The sequence below is a fragment of the Chelmon rostratus genome, chromosome 16 (assembly GCF_017976325.1).
Source record: "Chelmon rostratus isolate fCheRos1 chromosome 16, fCheRos1.pri, whole genome shotgun sequence".
Taxonomy (NCBI): domain Eukaryota; kingdom Metazoa; phylum Chordata; class Actinopteri; order Chaetodontiformes; family Chaetodontidae; genus Chelmon; species Chelmon rostratus.
In genome coordinates, this window is record NC_055673.1 from 18446768 (window position 1) to 18464069 (window position 17302).

General features: G+C 42.6%; 2 protein-coding genes across 2 annotated transcripts; one reads left to right on the plus strand and one right to left on the minus strand.

Annotated features, from left to right (window-relative positions):
- On the plus strand, nt 1-7519 carry zgc:110239 (uncharacterized protein LOC550326 homolog). Its single transcript, XM_041955059.1, has 11 exons — nt 1-159; nt 879-938; nt 1026-1118; nt 2420-2592; nt 3118-3379; nt 3466-3661; nt 3789-3982; nt 4063-4154; nt 5940-6101; nt 6550-6739; nt 6823-7519. Exons 1-11 carry the CDS (start codon nt 117-119, stop codon nt 7008-7010), a joined length of 1653 nt encoding a protein of 550 aa, XP_041810993.1. The 5' UTR covers nt 1-116; the 3' UTR covers nt 7011-7519.
- si:dkey-166k12.1 (solute carrier family 22 member 6-B) lies at nt 7226-15204 on the minus strand. The gene is made up of 10 exons (XM_041955060.1): nt 14158-15204; nt 12844-12947; nt 12166-12320; nt 10720-10888; nt 10415-10529; nt 9917-10017; nt 9555-9766; nt 9299-9407; nt 8974-9186; nt 7226-8726 (listed from the first exon to the last, which is right to left on the minus strand). Exons 1-10 carry the CDS (start codon nt 14494-14496, stop codon nt 8624-8626), a joined length of 1620 nt encoding a protein of 539 aa, XP_041810994.1. The 5' UTR covers nt 14497-15204; the 3' UTR covers nt 7226-8623.
- Nucleotides 15205-17302: the final 2098 nt, after the last annotated feature.

Below are 17302 nucleotides of genomic sequence, written 5' to 3' on the forward strand. Positions count from 1 at the left end.
TGCCGCTTGTTAACGGAGTTAGTTTTGGGGAGCTGTAGGTTGCAGAGACGTATAATTAGGTTTGAGTTTCACCTGACTGTTTCGTTTCCTGTATTTCTGATCTCACAGTAGAACCAATGCGTTTGTATATTGCTGCGGTTCTTTTTTGGACTGTTATAGGTAAGGGGCAACGTTTAATTGGCCGCATCATGTTTCCAGTAAGCTAACAGTTAGCTAATGTACGTGTTAAGACAGCAGCTACCAGTGTTATAAAGAAGGCTGGTCGTTTCATGACTGTAATCTTTCAGATAGCTGAAGAAATACATTACAAAATACATTTTATACATGCCGTCATATACGAAGGAAAGTATGTCTGCTACTGTGTCCGATACGTGCTGATGAATGTAGATACTCTCACGCCAAATTTCAGTCAAAGATCGTTGTATTTAGAGTCGACTTGCTTATCAGGATAGCCAGATTCATCCCAAAATCTGTTTTATGATCCCAAGTGAAACTCTTAAATCTACTTATTATTTCGGTGTAAATGCGATGAACCATTCGATACTATTGATTAAGTTACAGCTACTTGTTACAGCTACCGTTATTCCTTCTGTTGTTCCCTCTCTGAGCGAAAAAACAGTGTGAGGGATTGTGGGTAGTGTAAACATCTGAAGCTCGTGTAACGCGATGAGTTTATTGATTAAAATAATAATAACAACGATAATAATAGACTATTTGTATAGCACCTGTCAAGAACTGCAGCTCAAAGTGCCTTATAACAATGGACTTACATGCAAGTGCGATATATATGTATATATGTTTGTCCTTTTAAATGAAGTAAAGGTCATTAACACTAAAAATGCAGCGCACCTTTCAGCACTTCTTGTGTTCATTTTCAGCTGCAGAGGGGAAAGCAGTCCCTTCTCTGCCAAATTTTGGGAACAGCTATCATGTCAAAGGTAAACAGGACATCAGATTACATGCCCGGGCTTCTTTTTCCTCCTAATTTAGCCTCATTACAGAACTGTTTCACATTTCCACTGCAGGGGTCATCTCTCTGCCCTATGCTGAAATCAAGGAGCCATTTGAGGCCTGGTTAGACGTGGTGGCAAAGTCCAGCCGAATAGACTACTACCATGGTAAGAAACCACTTGATCTGTGGCTGTTTCTCTTAGACCTGAGTCGGTATTTTCCCTGCCTGACTGGATTACCGATGTGAAACTGAGAACCTGTTGTGTCAGACCAAAGTGACCAGAGCAGAACATAAACAAAGAAGTGAAAAGGAATGAATAAGCACTTTTGGGGAACTTACTCAGTTGAGTCATGTTACATACTCATGTGACTTTGAACCTTTTCTGTCTCTTTTCAGATTAAGATGTGTATTTTGTACCATTGCCATCCTGATTAGTGTCAAAATTCCAATTTCTCAGTTATAAGTGACTTACCACTTATTAGTTGTAATCACAAATTGATAAGGAACAAAATGTCTTGGAGCAAATATTTAATTACACACTTACAATCACCTAGTGTCAGTTTTGTGTTTATTAGGGCTCTACCCAAACTGAGAATTTTGTCTGTTAAGTTCGATTTGGCTGTTGAATACGAAGATGTGACGACTCATTCCTTCTTTTTTCAGCGCTGTGCCGCACAAAAGTCCCCGAGCGGAGTGTCATGTTTTAGCCATCCTCATGTTTTAGTGTCTTTCTTTGTAAGAGAAAGTAAAAGTGTGCGTCCTGCTCATAGTTCAGCAATAAAATCTCAGCAGGCTGCAGTTGCGCTGTCCAGCATCATGCTATTTTCAGACTTGGTTTGTAAAGTTTACAGCCTGAAATGTTGTTGCTCTGCATTGCTGTAGCCTTAGTGTTGATCTCATTGTGTTATAACAGTACAGTATGTCTTTAACTTTAGCATGACCAAAACAAAAGCAAATTTACCAATTGTGGATAGAATAGACAAAACATTACACAGTAGGCCTGTTGTTACTTTATGAGTAAGTAGTAATAAGTAGCCAAAAACCTAAGAATAACAAAGTAAATACTTATGTGGGTCAAGGTATTATCTGGCAGCCAAAGTTAAAATAAGCACATGACACACTGCAGTGTAGCATATGAGGGTATATCACTTGGATAGTTAGGGTGATATTACAGAGCTGGAAATTTGGATTGTGATATTTTTATATAGTCTTGAACTTGTGTGCAGTGTAAACAGACTTTAATACATTATTAGTTCCTTAAGGGTTTAATGAAATAAACACACACACACACACACGTACAGGTTGGGTCCTATCTTTAAAACAAATCAGTGGGGCAGCTAAACGGCTAAACAGACATTGGGTAGCTAACAAAATAAAGCTGTCACTGTATGTAAATGTAATTTCCTGATGAGATTAAAGGAGTCAATAACATCTAACTTTAACATCTCTCACGTTGATCATCAACAGGCCAGGTGTCGACTTATCAGTTGGGGGCGGAGCAGCAGTGGGGCGTTGCCTACAAAATCACTCCTGAGACCACCGAGGTAGAGCAGAATGTGATGAAGTGTTTCCAGGCCAACGGAACAAAGGACGAAGCGGTCACACCGCAGGTGTCGCTGCCCGATGTGCAGGGCTTCCAGGTCTGTGTGCGTTTAAAAAAAGCGCTCCGTGAAGTATTTGAAAACCAAAACTTAAATTAAGTCTTACCACCATAAACAAAGGTGAAGACTGGAGGTCATTGCTCTCCTTTAGCAGTTTGCCAATCCTGGATTATTTTACAGTACAGGAAAAGAATAGCTGAAGTGAAAACTACTCACTTTTCCTGTTGCAACAAATTCTGTGACTCATTAAAATGCAAGTGCAGACTGAACCTGAGTTGACAGATTGGAGGCGTAAGTATTTGCTGCTCCTTTGCATTTGTGGTGTTGCACTTCAGCCGTCACAGAAACTAGCGTAGCACTCCCTGACATGCAGACTGCCTGGTGAATTCCTGCAGCAGGGCCGTAGGTCTTCCAGACAGTCTGTTACACTGCAGTCTTAATGATTGAGATTTACTTTAAATTCATTGTGCTGTTGACTGGTGACTCCATAGTCTCATGGCCTTGCACCAACCCAAACTCATAATGACATAATTACATTAACCAAAATGTTAATCCCTCCCATAGTTCCTGAGGATGGAGTACTATGGAGGTTCCTTGTGTGAAGTTTGGCAGAACGTGACCACTGTGGGTTACAAGAAGAACACATACACATTGTGGGTGACTCATTCAGAGGGAGGTGCAGAGGACAAAGACGAGACTGCCGTACCCCTCCATTATGAGATGATGGGATACAACACCCTGCTGGGGTCACATTACGACAAATACTTGGTGGACTACAAAGAGTTCAGCACCCATGTGGACCCGAAAGTCTTCTCGCTGCCTGAAGGTTTGTGCTCTGCTGTAGCTGCATACATCTGGGTGTTTTAGGAAAATTTAAAAGCAAAATCTGTTTTGTCAATTCTTCGCCTACAGGGATGAGTTGTGGGGGCTTTCCCGGTCCAGGAGTGGAGCACCACATGTTGGCCAATCCAATGAAAGATCTCATCCACACCTCAGCATCAGGCCAGTCTCAGCGCATGTTCAGCCATTTCAAGGAGAAATTCCAGCGTCGGTACAGCGATGACAGAGAGCACGAGGAAAGGCAGCACGCCTTTGTTCATAATCTCCGGTGAGAGGAACATTGAACAATGATGAGTTGCGACGTAGAACGATGAACAGCAGTCCAGCATGGATATAGGCGATGCTTTAAATGAAGGGTTTGTGATGACCTGGCAACTGTTTTCTTGTCACTGTAGGTATGTCCACTCCAAGAACAGAGCCGGGCTGCCCTTCTCTCTGGCTCTGAACTCTCTGTCAGACCGCACCATGTCGGAGCTAGCCACCATGAGGGGAAGGAAGCGGGGAAAGACCCCAAACAGAGGTCTCCCCTTCCCCGCAAAGATTTATAACGGGGTGAAAGTACCTGAGTCACTTGACTGGAGGCTTTATGGTGAGTATACACATTTTAAAATGTTTACCAAAAATGCATCTTCCTGGCAGGAGATCCGAGTTTTCACTTTGCTCTTGCAGGTGCTGTGACTCCAGTGAAGGACCAGGCCATCTGCGGCTCCTGTTGGAGCTTCGCCACCACTGGAGCAGTAGAGGGTGCTCTCTTCCTAAAGGTGAAAAGGATAAAATGCAGCTTGCACATTGCATTATTTACATTTGACAGAGCTGCTTCCTTATGCTCTTTGAAGACACAGATGTTCAGGATGGCCATTCATGATTTGCATTGCAGTTATGTTTGGGTTCATCTATTATTGGCATCTTTCTAAATATTTAAGAAAATGCTTACTTGTAATTCTATTATTCCTTCCAGCTGTAAAGGAGAAAAATACAGCACATTAAATAGAAACAAGTTTAATACCGATGCATGAATGAAAAGGTAGGGCAGATTTGAGTTGGAAGTGATGTACATTGCTGTGACAGTTTTCAAGAAAAATAAACCACAAAAAGGAAAATAAAATTATACCAATTCAGTTGTAAAAATAGAAAATGGCCAGTATGAAGTACAGTGGAAAGTAGAATTATTATAGACATTTGTGTGAGGGTGGACCGAGGATGTTTTCATTATCTGCATTCAGTCAGCTTGGTGAAATAATTTCTGCACAATTCTGGTCCAGACTGCGCCACTTTAACTCGTGTTAGACGTGTGAAGAAAAACAACTGAGGAAGTGTCAGCTTTGGCCTCCCTCCAGCCCGTGCAAGGCAAAGCTCAAAGGCATTCCTTTTCCCGTGTTGCCAAGCAACTCGATCCAAACATTGCATGGTTTATTATGGGATTTGATGGCACCCCATTGAAGTGACCGAATTCTTTGACTCTCTCAGACGCCCTTGATTTTGTCCCTGGCCTTGGCGCAGTCAACCCTAATTGATAGGCTGATAAGGAAGTAGTTGACACACTGCAGGGAAAAGGGGAAGGAGGTGGGTGGTTATTAATAAAATATAAAATAATTTTAAAATGTGGTTTTACAGAGTCGATAGGAAGTGTGCTACTGCGAAATGTTTTGATGGAGTTCTACTGTATGTAATGGAAGAGGGGTATGATGAGCTGAAAAAATTATCATTGCATTTTGCATGTTTACATAAACCCCCTCATGCAAATCCTTTGTTAAAGATCTGCTCCAGCACCGATCCCATCAACTTGCAGGGTGCAGCTTTCAATTTAATGATAACATAGTCAGGGTGAAGGTTTGTGTGTGTAGTCGGCAGGTACGTTCAAGCTGCAGGGGGGCGGCGGGGAGGTGGGTTTGGAGACTATTTAGATCCACGCATACTAAATCAATCAAAGATGTAAAGTTAAATTTAGCATTTCTTAAAGCAATTTTATAGTTTTCCCTTTTTTGATGTCAGGAAATGGAGAGAAGCAAGCAAATCCTACCCTTTAAAGTTTAACCTTGATACGTTATTCTGGTTACTAATGTGATTTGTCAGTTGTCAGAATGATGAAACCGCAGAGGAAGAGGAAGGGGCCAGGAGAAAGTACTGTTGTGAGGTCGCAGCGGTTTGTCTTTGTACCCTTATCGCCCCACCTCCACCAAGCAGCTTCATAAACACAGCCACTCCCCGGGGGGCCAATTTTACATTGACTTCTTCGTGATCTCACAGCGTCTGCCTAGCAACTTGTAAATAACAGATGGTGTAAAAATGTTCATTATAAGCTGCACTGTCTCTCACCATCTACTCATGTTTTTCTGTCTCCTTTTTTTCCTCATAACCAGTTTTCTTCCCTGATTAGGTGTTTTATTAAGCCAGTTGTTTATTTCATTTAGTTTAACTTCAGAGGTTTGTGCAGTGCAATAAGATGCCAAAGCTAGTGAAACCATTCGTTTTGTCTTCCAGAGGAGGTGATTGGTACAGAGCAGGAAGGTTACTAATCTGTGTGTGATAATGTTTTTGTCTCTCAGACGGGCTCCCTGCAGGTTCTCTCTCAGCAGATGCTGGTGGACTGTTCCTGGGGTTTCGGCAATAACGGCTGTGACGGAGGGGAGGAATGGAGAGCGTACGAGTGGATCATGAAACATGGAGGCATCGCCACAACAGAAACTTATGGCGCCTACATGGGAATGGTGAGATGCCTGCAGCTGTAATGCTAATTTAAGAGTAGTCTGTTACTCAGGTGGCCTGTTATATTGTGATATAAATACCATCTTCACCGACAGGTTCACAGTCCAGCTAATGTATAAAACTAAATGCTTCTGACAACTTTTTAAAGAAGTCTGAATTAACTGACAACTGGGTAAATAATCATGGTTCAACCAGCTGAAATAACAGCTTTTCATAGCTTGCTTAAAATTAGATTGTTCTAAAGCTATTAAAAGGTTTATATCTGTGTGGCCCAACTGGAGTCAATTATGAAGTTCTGTCCAGTACAGCAATTGTGTCCACGATCTTTTTGGCCTTGATAGCCAGATCAGCTTTGCAAGTCCGTTAATACCACAGCATTCATACACGGGGACACATACAACAGAGCGGGTGCACATGGTTCAGTGTTAAAGGTTGTTTTCTTCTGAACAGAATGGATTTTGCCATGTGAACGCATCCCAGCTTACTGCACATATCCAGAGCTACACCAATGTCACATCAGGAGATGCAGAGGCCCTTAAGATGGCGCTCTTCAAAAACGGGCCGGCGGCCGTCAGTATTGATGCTTCACATCGATCATTTGTTTTCTACAGCCACGGTGTCTATTATGAACCTGCTTGTGGTAAGTTTACCTCTCGTCCGTCCTTGTACTCGTTCGTCTCTCTCTCTCTCTCTGTAACTCAGCACGTTTCTTGTGGTTTGCAGGTAACACCACTGATGATTTGGACCATGCTGTGCTTGCAGTGGGATACGGCACCCTGAATGGGGAGCCATACTGGTTGATAAAGAACTCCTGGTCCACTTACTGGGGCAATGATGGCTACATCCTCATGTCTATGAAGGATAACAACTGTGGCGTCACCACTGATGCTACATATGTTACACTGGCTTAGACATTTCCTCTGAATAAGTATCTGTCTGTTAATGCCTCTATGTGGGTGCCTGGGGATGACTGACATGTGGGATGTGTTGAGATGTGGTTATCACATCAAACTGAGCTGTGTGGTGGTAATTATGTGTTAAACGCTGCAGCTGAATGGTGCCAGAGTGAATTGAGATGCTGCACAATCCGCACACAAGTACAACACGTTCACTTTTTCAAACATGGTGTTGACAGGTTTATTGCTAGTGGCACATAGCTTCAGTGCCTTCATTTGAGTTGTACATTTTGTGACACATTTCCACTTGCACTTTCGCTACTTTATAATTTGTTGCATTCAGATGCACTGGGCTGGAATCAATGCAATTAAAAAATTGGAAAGTTTTCCGTTTTTTGGCTTCCATGACATCTCTGGTTGATCTAACTCACATTCTGTGGGCAGCAGTAAGTCATGCTTTCTAAATCCATGCAATGGAATAACAGGTTATCCCCTCCACAAATGCAGTTTACACATTCAATGCATACTGGCCTCACATTTCTTTGCCATAGGAATAATAGATTTTGAAAAATCAAATCCCTTTTGCCTGAGTAACATAGCATATTACATGACCTGAGCTGGTCTCCGTGCTTTATATGTATCAATAATTCATATACACAGTAACAGCCCTTAAACACTTATAAAAATGTACCAGATAGTTCACAGATCGAAGTCATCATAGCGAGTCATTTCACATTGGCGTATAATTCAATATAATAAAAACAACACACCTTTCCAAACTGCTGAAATCAGATATTGTTTTACATGCTGATCACATTCGCATCCCATAGTTTCCATATAAAAACTACAAAAGAGCTATATTAGTCTAACAAAAGGCATAATTAAGTTAATTAATGCATGCAATCTCACTTGACTACTTTTATGTCTCTTGGCTTGAGAATGATAACATAGAAAATGAGGCAGTTGCTTGTTCAACACAACATTAGAGTACAATGAAGATATTCCACAAACAGTCCACAGACATGGTTCACTTTTATACAAAAATATTTGTGTGCCTTTATCAAATGCACAGAGTGTGATAAAACCATATGGAGTCCCAACAAAAGCTGCACAACGTTAGTATGTGTGCTGCATCAGAGAGGAAGTAGCAGCCCACTGAAGTCTTTTTGTCAAATCAGCACAAACTTAGAAATGTGAGCTGTGAGCTGATGCCTGTAGATTTATAAATATATACAAATATGCGATCTGTGTGTCTGCAAAGTCTTCTTGGAATTATCTGTCTCACCTCATATGTAAAATATATCCAACCACTTCTCAAAATTGGAATGAAGGTGTAAACATCTGTGAAATGCACAAGTTTGCAAAGGATGCCCACTTATTCCAGTTTACCTTGTAAAACCGTAGGCGGTTGATTTGCTTTGGCAGCATGCAGAAATGGCTGCTTTGTGCATGCACACGTGCATGGTAGTTTGGTGGCTGAAATGTGTTTGGTTTTCTTGCATAGAGCTCTTGATCTGTTCCTGACATGTAATTGCATAGAGGATGTGATGTCAAGTACTTCATCTGTTAACAAAGTTGAGGCTGTGTAATATGTGAATAATGGAATGTGTGCATCCTGTTACACCCACTTAGGGCTGTCTTGCGAGATGTCGTAGCTCCTGCTCCTCTGTGCTGCTGGCTGATTGGTTGATATCCTCAGACTTCTCACGGTCCTCCTTGTTGCGAGGCGACCTGCAGGGGACAAAATACAAAGTACACACTGAGCTCTTGAGTGTGGGGATGCATGGGAACAAACCAGGCAGTGAGATTTTCTATGCTGTTCAGGGTCATGGAGGCTGAGAAGCAAGGACACATGAACAGTGAACAAAGCTCAAAAGTGACAGAATGTACAGAAACTGAGATAATTTCTACTCAATATTTGCACTCAATATCCACAAAGCAAAGTCCCACCACAGTGAAAACAGAGTAGTAGTAGTACCTCATATCCCAGTTCTCTGCATCCTCCACTGTGTCAGGAAGAGGTCTGTTGGCAGTTTCGGGCAGTGCCAGGGCCAGGGCAGCACCCAGCAGCGGGGAGGTACCAAAGATGATCAGAGGTACAGTAGGGCTGTGGTTGTGAAGCATGTTTATAATGGGTGCTAGCACACCGCCCATCCGTGCAAACATACATGATACACCTATTCCGGTTTGCCTGGAGGTACACAAGGGGAAAAGTTGTAAGTACCTACAGAGGTTTTTAAAAAATCGCTTTGGCATCATGGTTGTATGAGAAAAGTAATTAAAACTGTTGAGTCAGGTCTTACCGAAGCACCGTGGGGAATATCTCAGCAGTGTACACATAAATTACAGCAAAGGAAGCTGCTATTCCAAACTTCCCTACCATGGCAAGACAAGCCAGGACATTGGAATGATCTGCAGACAGTGGAAGGGACATTATCAAAGAATCATGAAATGCATTTGTGTCTCAGGTATTAGAGGATCACACGAAAAGCCGATATTTCCAAGGTTTGCAGAAAGTTCAGCTTCCTGTCAGAACACAATACAGAGCATCCATTGTACCTGCGGGGACAGCGAGCGTGAGCAGACAGGCAAGCCCACCGACAGCCAGAAACCCGCTTTGGGAGAGTCGCCGACTGCACGGCAGGACAAGCAGGACGAGAGAACGAGCCGGGATCTCAACCAACCCAAACACAAACTGGGTCATGTACAGGTTTGTCCCCAGCCTGGACACGCCCAGTGAGAGGCCGTAATACACCAGCACATTCACAAACCTGCGGCGAAAAGGAGGAACGGGGATATCCACAGACGAGAAAGGAGAGAGACAGAAACTGATAAAAGCAATACAGGATTCATTTGTCACTGATGTCAAGCAAAACCCTTGAAGGCAAATGTGCATGCACACACACACACACACAATTTACCAGATGTAGAACAAGATGAAAGCCCGCTTCCTCATCTGAGGTGTTCGCACGAGATCCACTGCTGAATGGCCTTGCTTCCCTCCACCTAAAATCTTCTCAACCTGGACAGACGCAAATCGAAGCATAATGACAGGAAATGTGAGGGAACAGCTAGCCCGGACGTTTTCAAGGGTAATAAAAGCACAACTTGCTGTTTTTCCACTTTGCTTTATGTACAAATGAGAAATAATGTGCTACTTAATGAGTTTTAGAGGTGCTGGTAGGCAGATTTTGTTCTGTTTTTTGTTTGCCAAATGAGGAAATGGACTTGGGGAGTAGGGAAGTTGGAAAGAATTGAGAGATACACGAACACATTATTCGTCTTTTTATGTGTTTGTTGACAGTGATAAAAATATAGAGTAACACAGTTTGGTTGTCAGTAGGTCATACTGCATGCAGCAAACAAAAAATAGATTTAAAAAGCTTCGCTAACATGAGAGCGTAAGTAGTAAAATGCACCTGTACAGCCGGAGGTAAAACCCGGCCATTAACAAGTGCTGCCTTGCGAAGGAGCGCGATGGCTTCCTCCCTCCTGTCGTTGGCCAGCAACCACCTGGCAGACTGAGGAAGTACCCTGACAGGAGATAGAGAGAGTATAGAGCAGACAGGGAGAGGAGGAAGAGTGGACAGAGGCAAGAGAAAGTGCCAGAAATAAGGGGAGAGGAGGAAAAGAGGATGACAAAGAGGGCATTCATGCACTCTTCTCATAGAGATGCATGAATACACAGTGAATCTAATGTTCGGACGCCCATTGAATTTCCCACCATATATAGAAGATGAGCAGGAAGCCCGGAGCTGATATAGCCAGTTGAAGCTTTCTCCAGTCTCTTATCAAGTACGCTACGCCTGCTAGCAGCATGTAGCCCAGGCCAAATGCGTAGTCGGTGATGATGCCGGCCAGCATCCGCTTCTTGGTGCACGTCCACTCGGTGCCTTTGGGAGGCGTCGGAAGGAGAGGAGAGGACAGGGAGAGGGTGAAACTGAGGTGGTGGTTTTGGAGCTTTAAGGTAGCGGAAAAGGTGGTATGGGTTTGTGTTGGGATTGGGCAAAAAAAAAAAAAAGCACAAAAAAGCATGAGACATTTAAAGCAGGCCTACAATATCTGCAGGTCTGACAAATCAGTGACAAATGAGATGACTATCCAGTGCTTTCCTGCACCGATGCTGCCAGCTGCCTGCTAGTAACATGTTTGTTATCTAAATTCCTTAATCCATAAGTGAGGAATCCAAACTTCCTATAATGCTTATCATATGTTTTTATTGACACTAGCATATCTTTGCTGTCCAATAACAAAACTATATAATTCTAGCCATACAAGTGGCTCTATGAGGCAGGTAGGTACAGCTGTTCCTTTTCACTATGCTAACATGCTCACATTCACGATGCTGATGGGAATGTCATTAGTTGTGCAGGAGTTTGGTCATAAACCAAAATATTAGACAAACAGAAATACTGATGGCGCTAAATGAAATGTTGATGTATCTAAGAAAGTTTTTACAATTCATCCTGAATGTCTGTACCAAATTTCATTTCAAATGTGAACCTTGTTGTGGCACTGGAGGAAAAGTCACCCTCCAGATACCATGAATGTCTGTACTGGCTTGGCTAAACACTCTAATGCCCATCTCTTAAATATCAGTGTTTTAGATAGTGAGAATAGCAGGCTTATTCATCTTAAAAATATTTTAATGGCTCTTTAAAGGGTCTTGTGAGCCTAAGAGCTCAGTAATTTTAAAAGAACTGAAGAAAATTCAAGATGATCTCAGTGCGTTAATGTAGTTGCAACCCATATCCAAAGCTCCCTGGAAACATGCAGCTCATTTCTAAAAATTAAAACCTGACTGCAGAGGAGCTGAAAGGAACTGGAAGAGCACCAAGCTATCTGGCCAATCTGGCTTTTTCAACCACAGGAACTCTCTGAAACTGCTCAGTAGAGAGGCGAAACTTGCCGGGCAATCTTTGTTTCATACCTTTGATCTGATGCAAAACTCCTCATATTTTACTGAATCTTTTCTGAGAAAAAAAAATGCAAAAGATCAGCTGCATTTTTTTCTGTAAATATCACTATAAAGAATCACATACTGCCACTAAATCCACCACAAAATAATTCCAACCCCATTTGTGCAAATTCTCAATTGATGGTGAATACTGCAATGATCTCATGTCTCCTCATGCTTGTGTTTGAGTGCACATCTGTGTTTTGTTAGTACCGAGCACAAAGGCATTGATGATGACTCCAGATATTGTGGTGCCAACTAAAAAGCGAAGAATCACATAGACAACGAAGTTGGGTGCAAAGGCCACAGCGACTCCAAACACAGTCTGAAGAGCGATGGACAGCAGCAGGATGAAACGTCGGCCGTACCTTTCACAGAGAGAGAGGGTATGGACATGAGTTCGCTTTCTAAGCACATGCATAAATGAGTGCATAAGTGAACCACCGTGGCTGTGACGGGGTGAGACCAGGCTATGCAGGCCAATATGGAGCACTGATGTGTGAAAACTGCCACACCTTCCCAACACACCTTCAGGAATTTAAGCAGTGTGGCGGAGTTTTAGTCTCCACCTTGAGACAAACGCTGAAATTTTTATGAAATAAATATTACATCATTCTTCATGAGGTGTTGAAGGCACAAACATCAACTATAAATTCAATCCCCCTAAAAGAAAAGAAGTCTCAGTCAAACCTGAGTGCGTAACTTGAGTCCTTCAACTCAATCAGCGTGATGTGTCAATGACCCAGCTTACACATAGCAACCATTATGCCAAAGACTCACAGTGTCTGTTCGTGCGAGCATGCTTTGGTGCTGAGGAGGTGGTTGTGTGTCGCATCTGTACAAAGTCAGAGGTTACAGGGCTCCAGGCTACGAGGGAGCAGCAAAGTCTACCTGTCAGCCATGGCTCCAAACACCACAGATCCCACCAGCAGGCCGAACATGTAAATAGACGAGCCGAGACTGTTCAGCCCGGCTCTGCTGCACACCAGGTCCCACTGGCAGAGGGAAAGCAAGCAGAAGGGAGGGGGGTGTTAGTGGAGCAAGATCACAAGACACAAACTTTTTGTTTTTCATTTACAGACGTGTGCAAGGGTTCAGGCAGGAATCACTCGTGTGTCTGTGCTAATCAAAAACCATGCTGGCATTATAATAGTGTTAGGTGTGCTTTGGTATCAAGGTTGAATACCAGCTGAGCAAAGCAAGCATCTGCCCGAGGGACTCCCCTGCAAAAGCCTATAGGTGCAATAGGTTTATAGTCATATAATTTTATGTTACAAACAATGGGAAAATGTGCAGCACTAGAGCACGATATTAATAGACGTGATGAGGGCTTTAAGGTGGGTCCCGCTATATTCAGGTACCCTTCATCAAAATGTAGCATTAAAGAAGTGATCTAGTTGGACATTTTGGAAATATACTCATTTGTTTTCTTGCCGAAAGTTACTTTTATGAGAGAATCAACACCGCTTTCATGTCTGTGCAGAAAATTTTAAGGCTGCAGCCCAAAGCTGGTTATCTTAGCATAAAGACTGGAAACAAGGGGAAACAGCTAGTGCGGCTCCGTCCAAAGGGAACAAAATCTGCATACCAGCACTTCTGCGGCTGTTTACCCTGTTGCCAGTCTCTACGCCAACCTAAGATGACTGGCTGCAGCTGCGTGTTAAGCCCTGTGCTTAAAAGCAGATATGAAAGTGTTACCAATCCTCTCATTTAACTCTCTGGAAGAGAACTCTCTGGAAGACAGCAAAAAAAGCATTTCTGAAAACGTAGAATTTGATAATGTCCTTCGATTCTAAGAAGACAGTGTTCTTACTCTGTGCATTATCCTAATTAATTTGTGTTAAATTACTTACTAATGAATCTGATATTACTGTAGACAATGCACTGACAGGGAGGGGTTTAATAAGCCATGCAGCTAATTTTTGCCTCATGGCTTCCTTGCAGGACAACCCAGCCTTGTGTGGTCCTTGTTTTCCTGCCACCACATCACCAAAATACTTATAGATTGTGTATTAGTACCACTTAAATTACTTAATTTATTAGTCCACTTATGCTTGTCTTTTTAAAGAATTCAAGAGATTGTCCACACTTGCTCAAGCCTAATAATAAAGGGATGATTCCGCCTCCATGCAGGGGCATGAATGTGGAGATGATTAAAGCTGCATACAGATCATATTTAACGCGCACATCCGCATCTCTGTATACCTCGGTGACTGTTGTGCTCTGGAAAGTCTCCTTGCTGTACACCCATCCGTGGCCACATGGGACGCGCTCGGTCCGGTTGCCCTGTGTCAAGACATCGGAGGAGAAGCAGGAGGAATCCGACAGGCTGAGGTTCAGGCTGTGTGTAACGGGGACGGAGGACTGATTCCCGGCCACCGAGCTCGCGCTCTCCCGGCAGCGATAAGGCGGCGTGGCCCCGGTGAAGATGCTCACCATCATGTGGAAGGCGAGGAGGATTTGGGGCAGACAAATCCATATGTACAAAATTTTCTGATATTTGCCGAAGCCCCCGATGACAGAGAGGACCTGGTCGAAATTCATTTTGGGGAATGTAGGTCAATTTGGAGTTTGGCGCTGTTCCAGCACAGAAGAAGACGGAAGGCTTGACTAACACCCACCAGACAATAACAGAGAGGGTGGTGAGCTGCGGTGGTGCTCAGGAGGTGTCAGGAGGTGTTGTTCGTCAGTCCAGCTGCAGTCTACTAACATGTCCTAACAACAGCAGTCCCGGGATGACCTGAGGAAACCACGAACTGATCGCATCTTCCCGCCGACCATCCTCACCCTCCTGCAGTCAGAGGCATCGATCCTTCCTAAATCAGGGTTCACACAGGTCGATGAAAAGATGCATCCGCTCCAGAATCAGACAGCTGGCCAAAGGTTCAACAACATGTGGAAACCAGATGAGCAACTGCATCCGCTTGACGCATTAAAAACTAAATGCGAAACTGTCCGCGCTGCTGGATCCATTGTTTACAACAGCAGAAAGTGAAAAAACACTCATGCATCCAACAGACTGTCAGTGCCGCTTAGATGCTGTCCTCCACGGAAAAACCCGACAGCTTTAATGACAGCTGGGAACGCGTATGGTTTGATGTCGTTACTTGCAGGGCAGGGCCATAGCCTCATTACAAAATCCCGTAAAAGACGCTCCAATGCAAGACTCACAACACACCACTGACGCTCAGTGATCCTGCAGGCGAATGAATTTAATGGAGCGCTTCTCTCCCGTCATGGAAATCGCACAAGCGTCAGTCGCACATGCTGCCATTCACCATGTTGAACTACACCACACCGTTGTTTATCTGTGGTAAATCATATGTAACACAGACACCTCCGTTGTATGTGTGCAACAAACACAGTGATGCCTTCAGAGGCCCTCTGCTGCTGAAGGATTGAATTACAGATCCCTCTTTCCCGACCTCTGCGTTTCTGCTATCACTGAGAGTCAATGAGTGAATCATCATGTGTTAATGGTTGTTTATTGTCTCGCTTCCTGTTTCTGTATACTCAAAAGGCGATATGTTGACAATCACAATGGTGAACAGGTTATGCTTTCCTCTGCTGCCTTCAGGTGCGCCCCAGTAAATTTCTTCTGCCATACTCTGCAGACTAATATTATCACAGATTTAACCTCATATTCATGACATAATTAGTTATTCCTGTTGAAACGTAGTTCACTGACCAGGCACCATCAGTGGTGGGAGAACTAGTCGCATCTTTTTCTCAATTAGAGAAATAACATAAAGAAATATTCTGTTAAATCAAGTTAAAGTCATGCATTTGAATTCTTACTTAAGTAAAAGTAGATAACTATTAGCATCAGAATATACTTGATTATGTAAAATGGCTAATTTCAGAAAAAAAAATATGTATATAACTGGATTACAACATTCATGCATAAGCGTCACTGATGTTACAGCTGGTAGAGGTAGAGCTAATTTCACTTACTGTATAACCTGCTGGGCAGCTTAATCTGTAACAATACATAATTATTTATTGGTTGATTTATATTTTGTATCAGTAATCACAATCTGCAAAGTAACCAGTGACTAAAGATGGCAAATACACACAGTGGATTAGAAGTATAAAGTATTGTAAAATTGAAGCACAGTACCCCGAAATGTCTTTCCTGATAGAGAGGTCCATCTATTGTGCAGATTATAGATTCATACATTCTTTTGATCTGGGGCAAAAAAAAAAGATCAATTCGACTTGAACTGGCTATACAGCAAACTGCCTATTAATTAAATTAAATGTTAAATGGCACAGTTGGGTCCGTTTTGTAACTTTGTACAAGTGAAGTCATATTAAATAGGAAAATATAGTCATGTAAGAGCTGCTTTGAACTACTAGTTTCTGTAGGAACTGTGGGAGGTGATGGCTGAGTGCACGCACCAGCAGTGTGCAATGATGCAAAACACTGAACCAGTTTTGCACAGTTGCTATATGCTATGCAATAAAAACACTGACCAGTTATATTATGAAAAGGAGTGCTAGTGACCTGCTATCACTCACCATAAACTATAGAGCTGTGTATTGGCCTCTGAAGGACAGGGCAGGGTTGATTTTGTATACAGTTAATAAAACCTAGAACTACAATTTTCATTTCATGTTAGTTTTAGACTGTCATTTCTTATACTTTTCAATGAACTTTGAAAAAAATAATTCGGCCAACGTTACCAGGTCCAGAGTAGTGAGGTCAAGCATTGGCTGACTCAGCTGTGTCTACTCTCTGGGGAACAATGGCTCCACTCTCTCCAGTCCAGCCGGTAAAGTGGGAAGCAATCGGTGCAGTTTCATAGGAGTTTGATTGATTTCTGTTTAGTCAGTGTTCAATTAAAAAAAAAGTTTTTTTATACAGTCTGTGGGTGGAATGGTGTTTTTATCTTACCTAGCCAGGGTATAATTAAATGAAATGAGTCAAAAGGATGAAAGATTTAACACATACACACACGCACGCAGAGAGGATGATGGGTGATGTTTCCACCACTTCAGAGGACATTACATAAACCTAAATGTATTTGGTAGAGACCGCAACTACCATCACTGCTTACTATTGCCTACATGCCTACAACATGAGTAGTACACGTTCATACACAGACACACATAGAAACAAATACATGTATACGATATACTTTTTAAAACTGACATGTATCAATGTTACTGTTGCCTTAATGTTCATATTACTATTTTTATGTAGTGTCCAAATGTTTAGACAAACTGTATTTTGATGCTTTGCCAACGTTTTTCTCCTAAACATTCATGCCAGCGACGCCCTTTGGATAGTATTGAATTTAATTTAAATATCTTAACAGCTGGTATTTGTTATTGGATGACTAGGAAG

Excerpts from the sequence above, each read along its gene's own strand:
- zgc:110239 (XM_041955059.1), top strand. The coding sequence starts at position 117 with ATGCGTTTGTATATTGCTGCGGTTCTTTTTTGGACTGTTATAG. Across the intron at positions 3,662-3,788 it reads GCCTTTGTTCATAATCTCCG|GTATGTCCACTCCAAGAACA; the intron begins GTGAGAGGAACA and ends TTGTCACTGTAG. Across the intron at positions 6,740-6,822 it reads CTATTATGAACCTGCTTGTG|GTAACACCACTGATGATTTG; the intron begins GTAAGTTTACCT and ends TGTGGTTTGCAG.
- si:dkey-166k12.1 (XM_041955060.1), bottom strand. The coding sequence starts at position 14,496 with ATGAATTTCGACCAGGTCCTCTCTGTCATCGGGGGCTTCGGCAAATAT. Across the intron at positions 12,321-12,843 it reads TTTGGAGCCATGGCTGACAG|GTACGGCCGACGTTTCATCC; the intron begins GTAGACTTTGCT and ends TCTCTGTGAAAG. Across the intron at positions 10,530-10,719 it reads CTGCTCATCTTCTATATATG|GGTACTTCCTCAGTCTGCCA; the intron begins GTGGGAAATTCA and ends ATCTCCTGTCAG.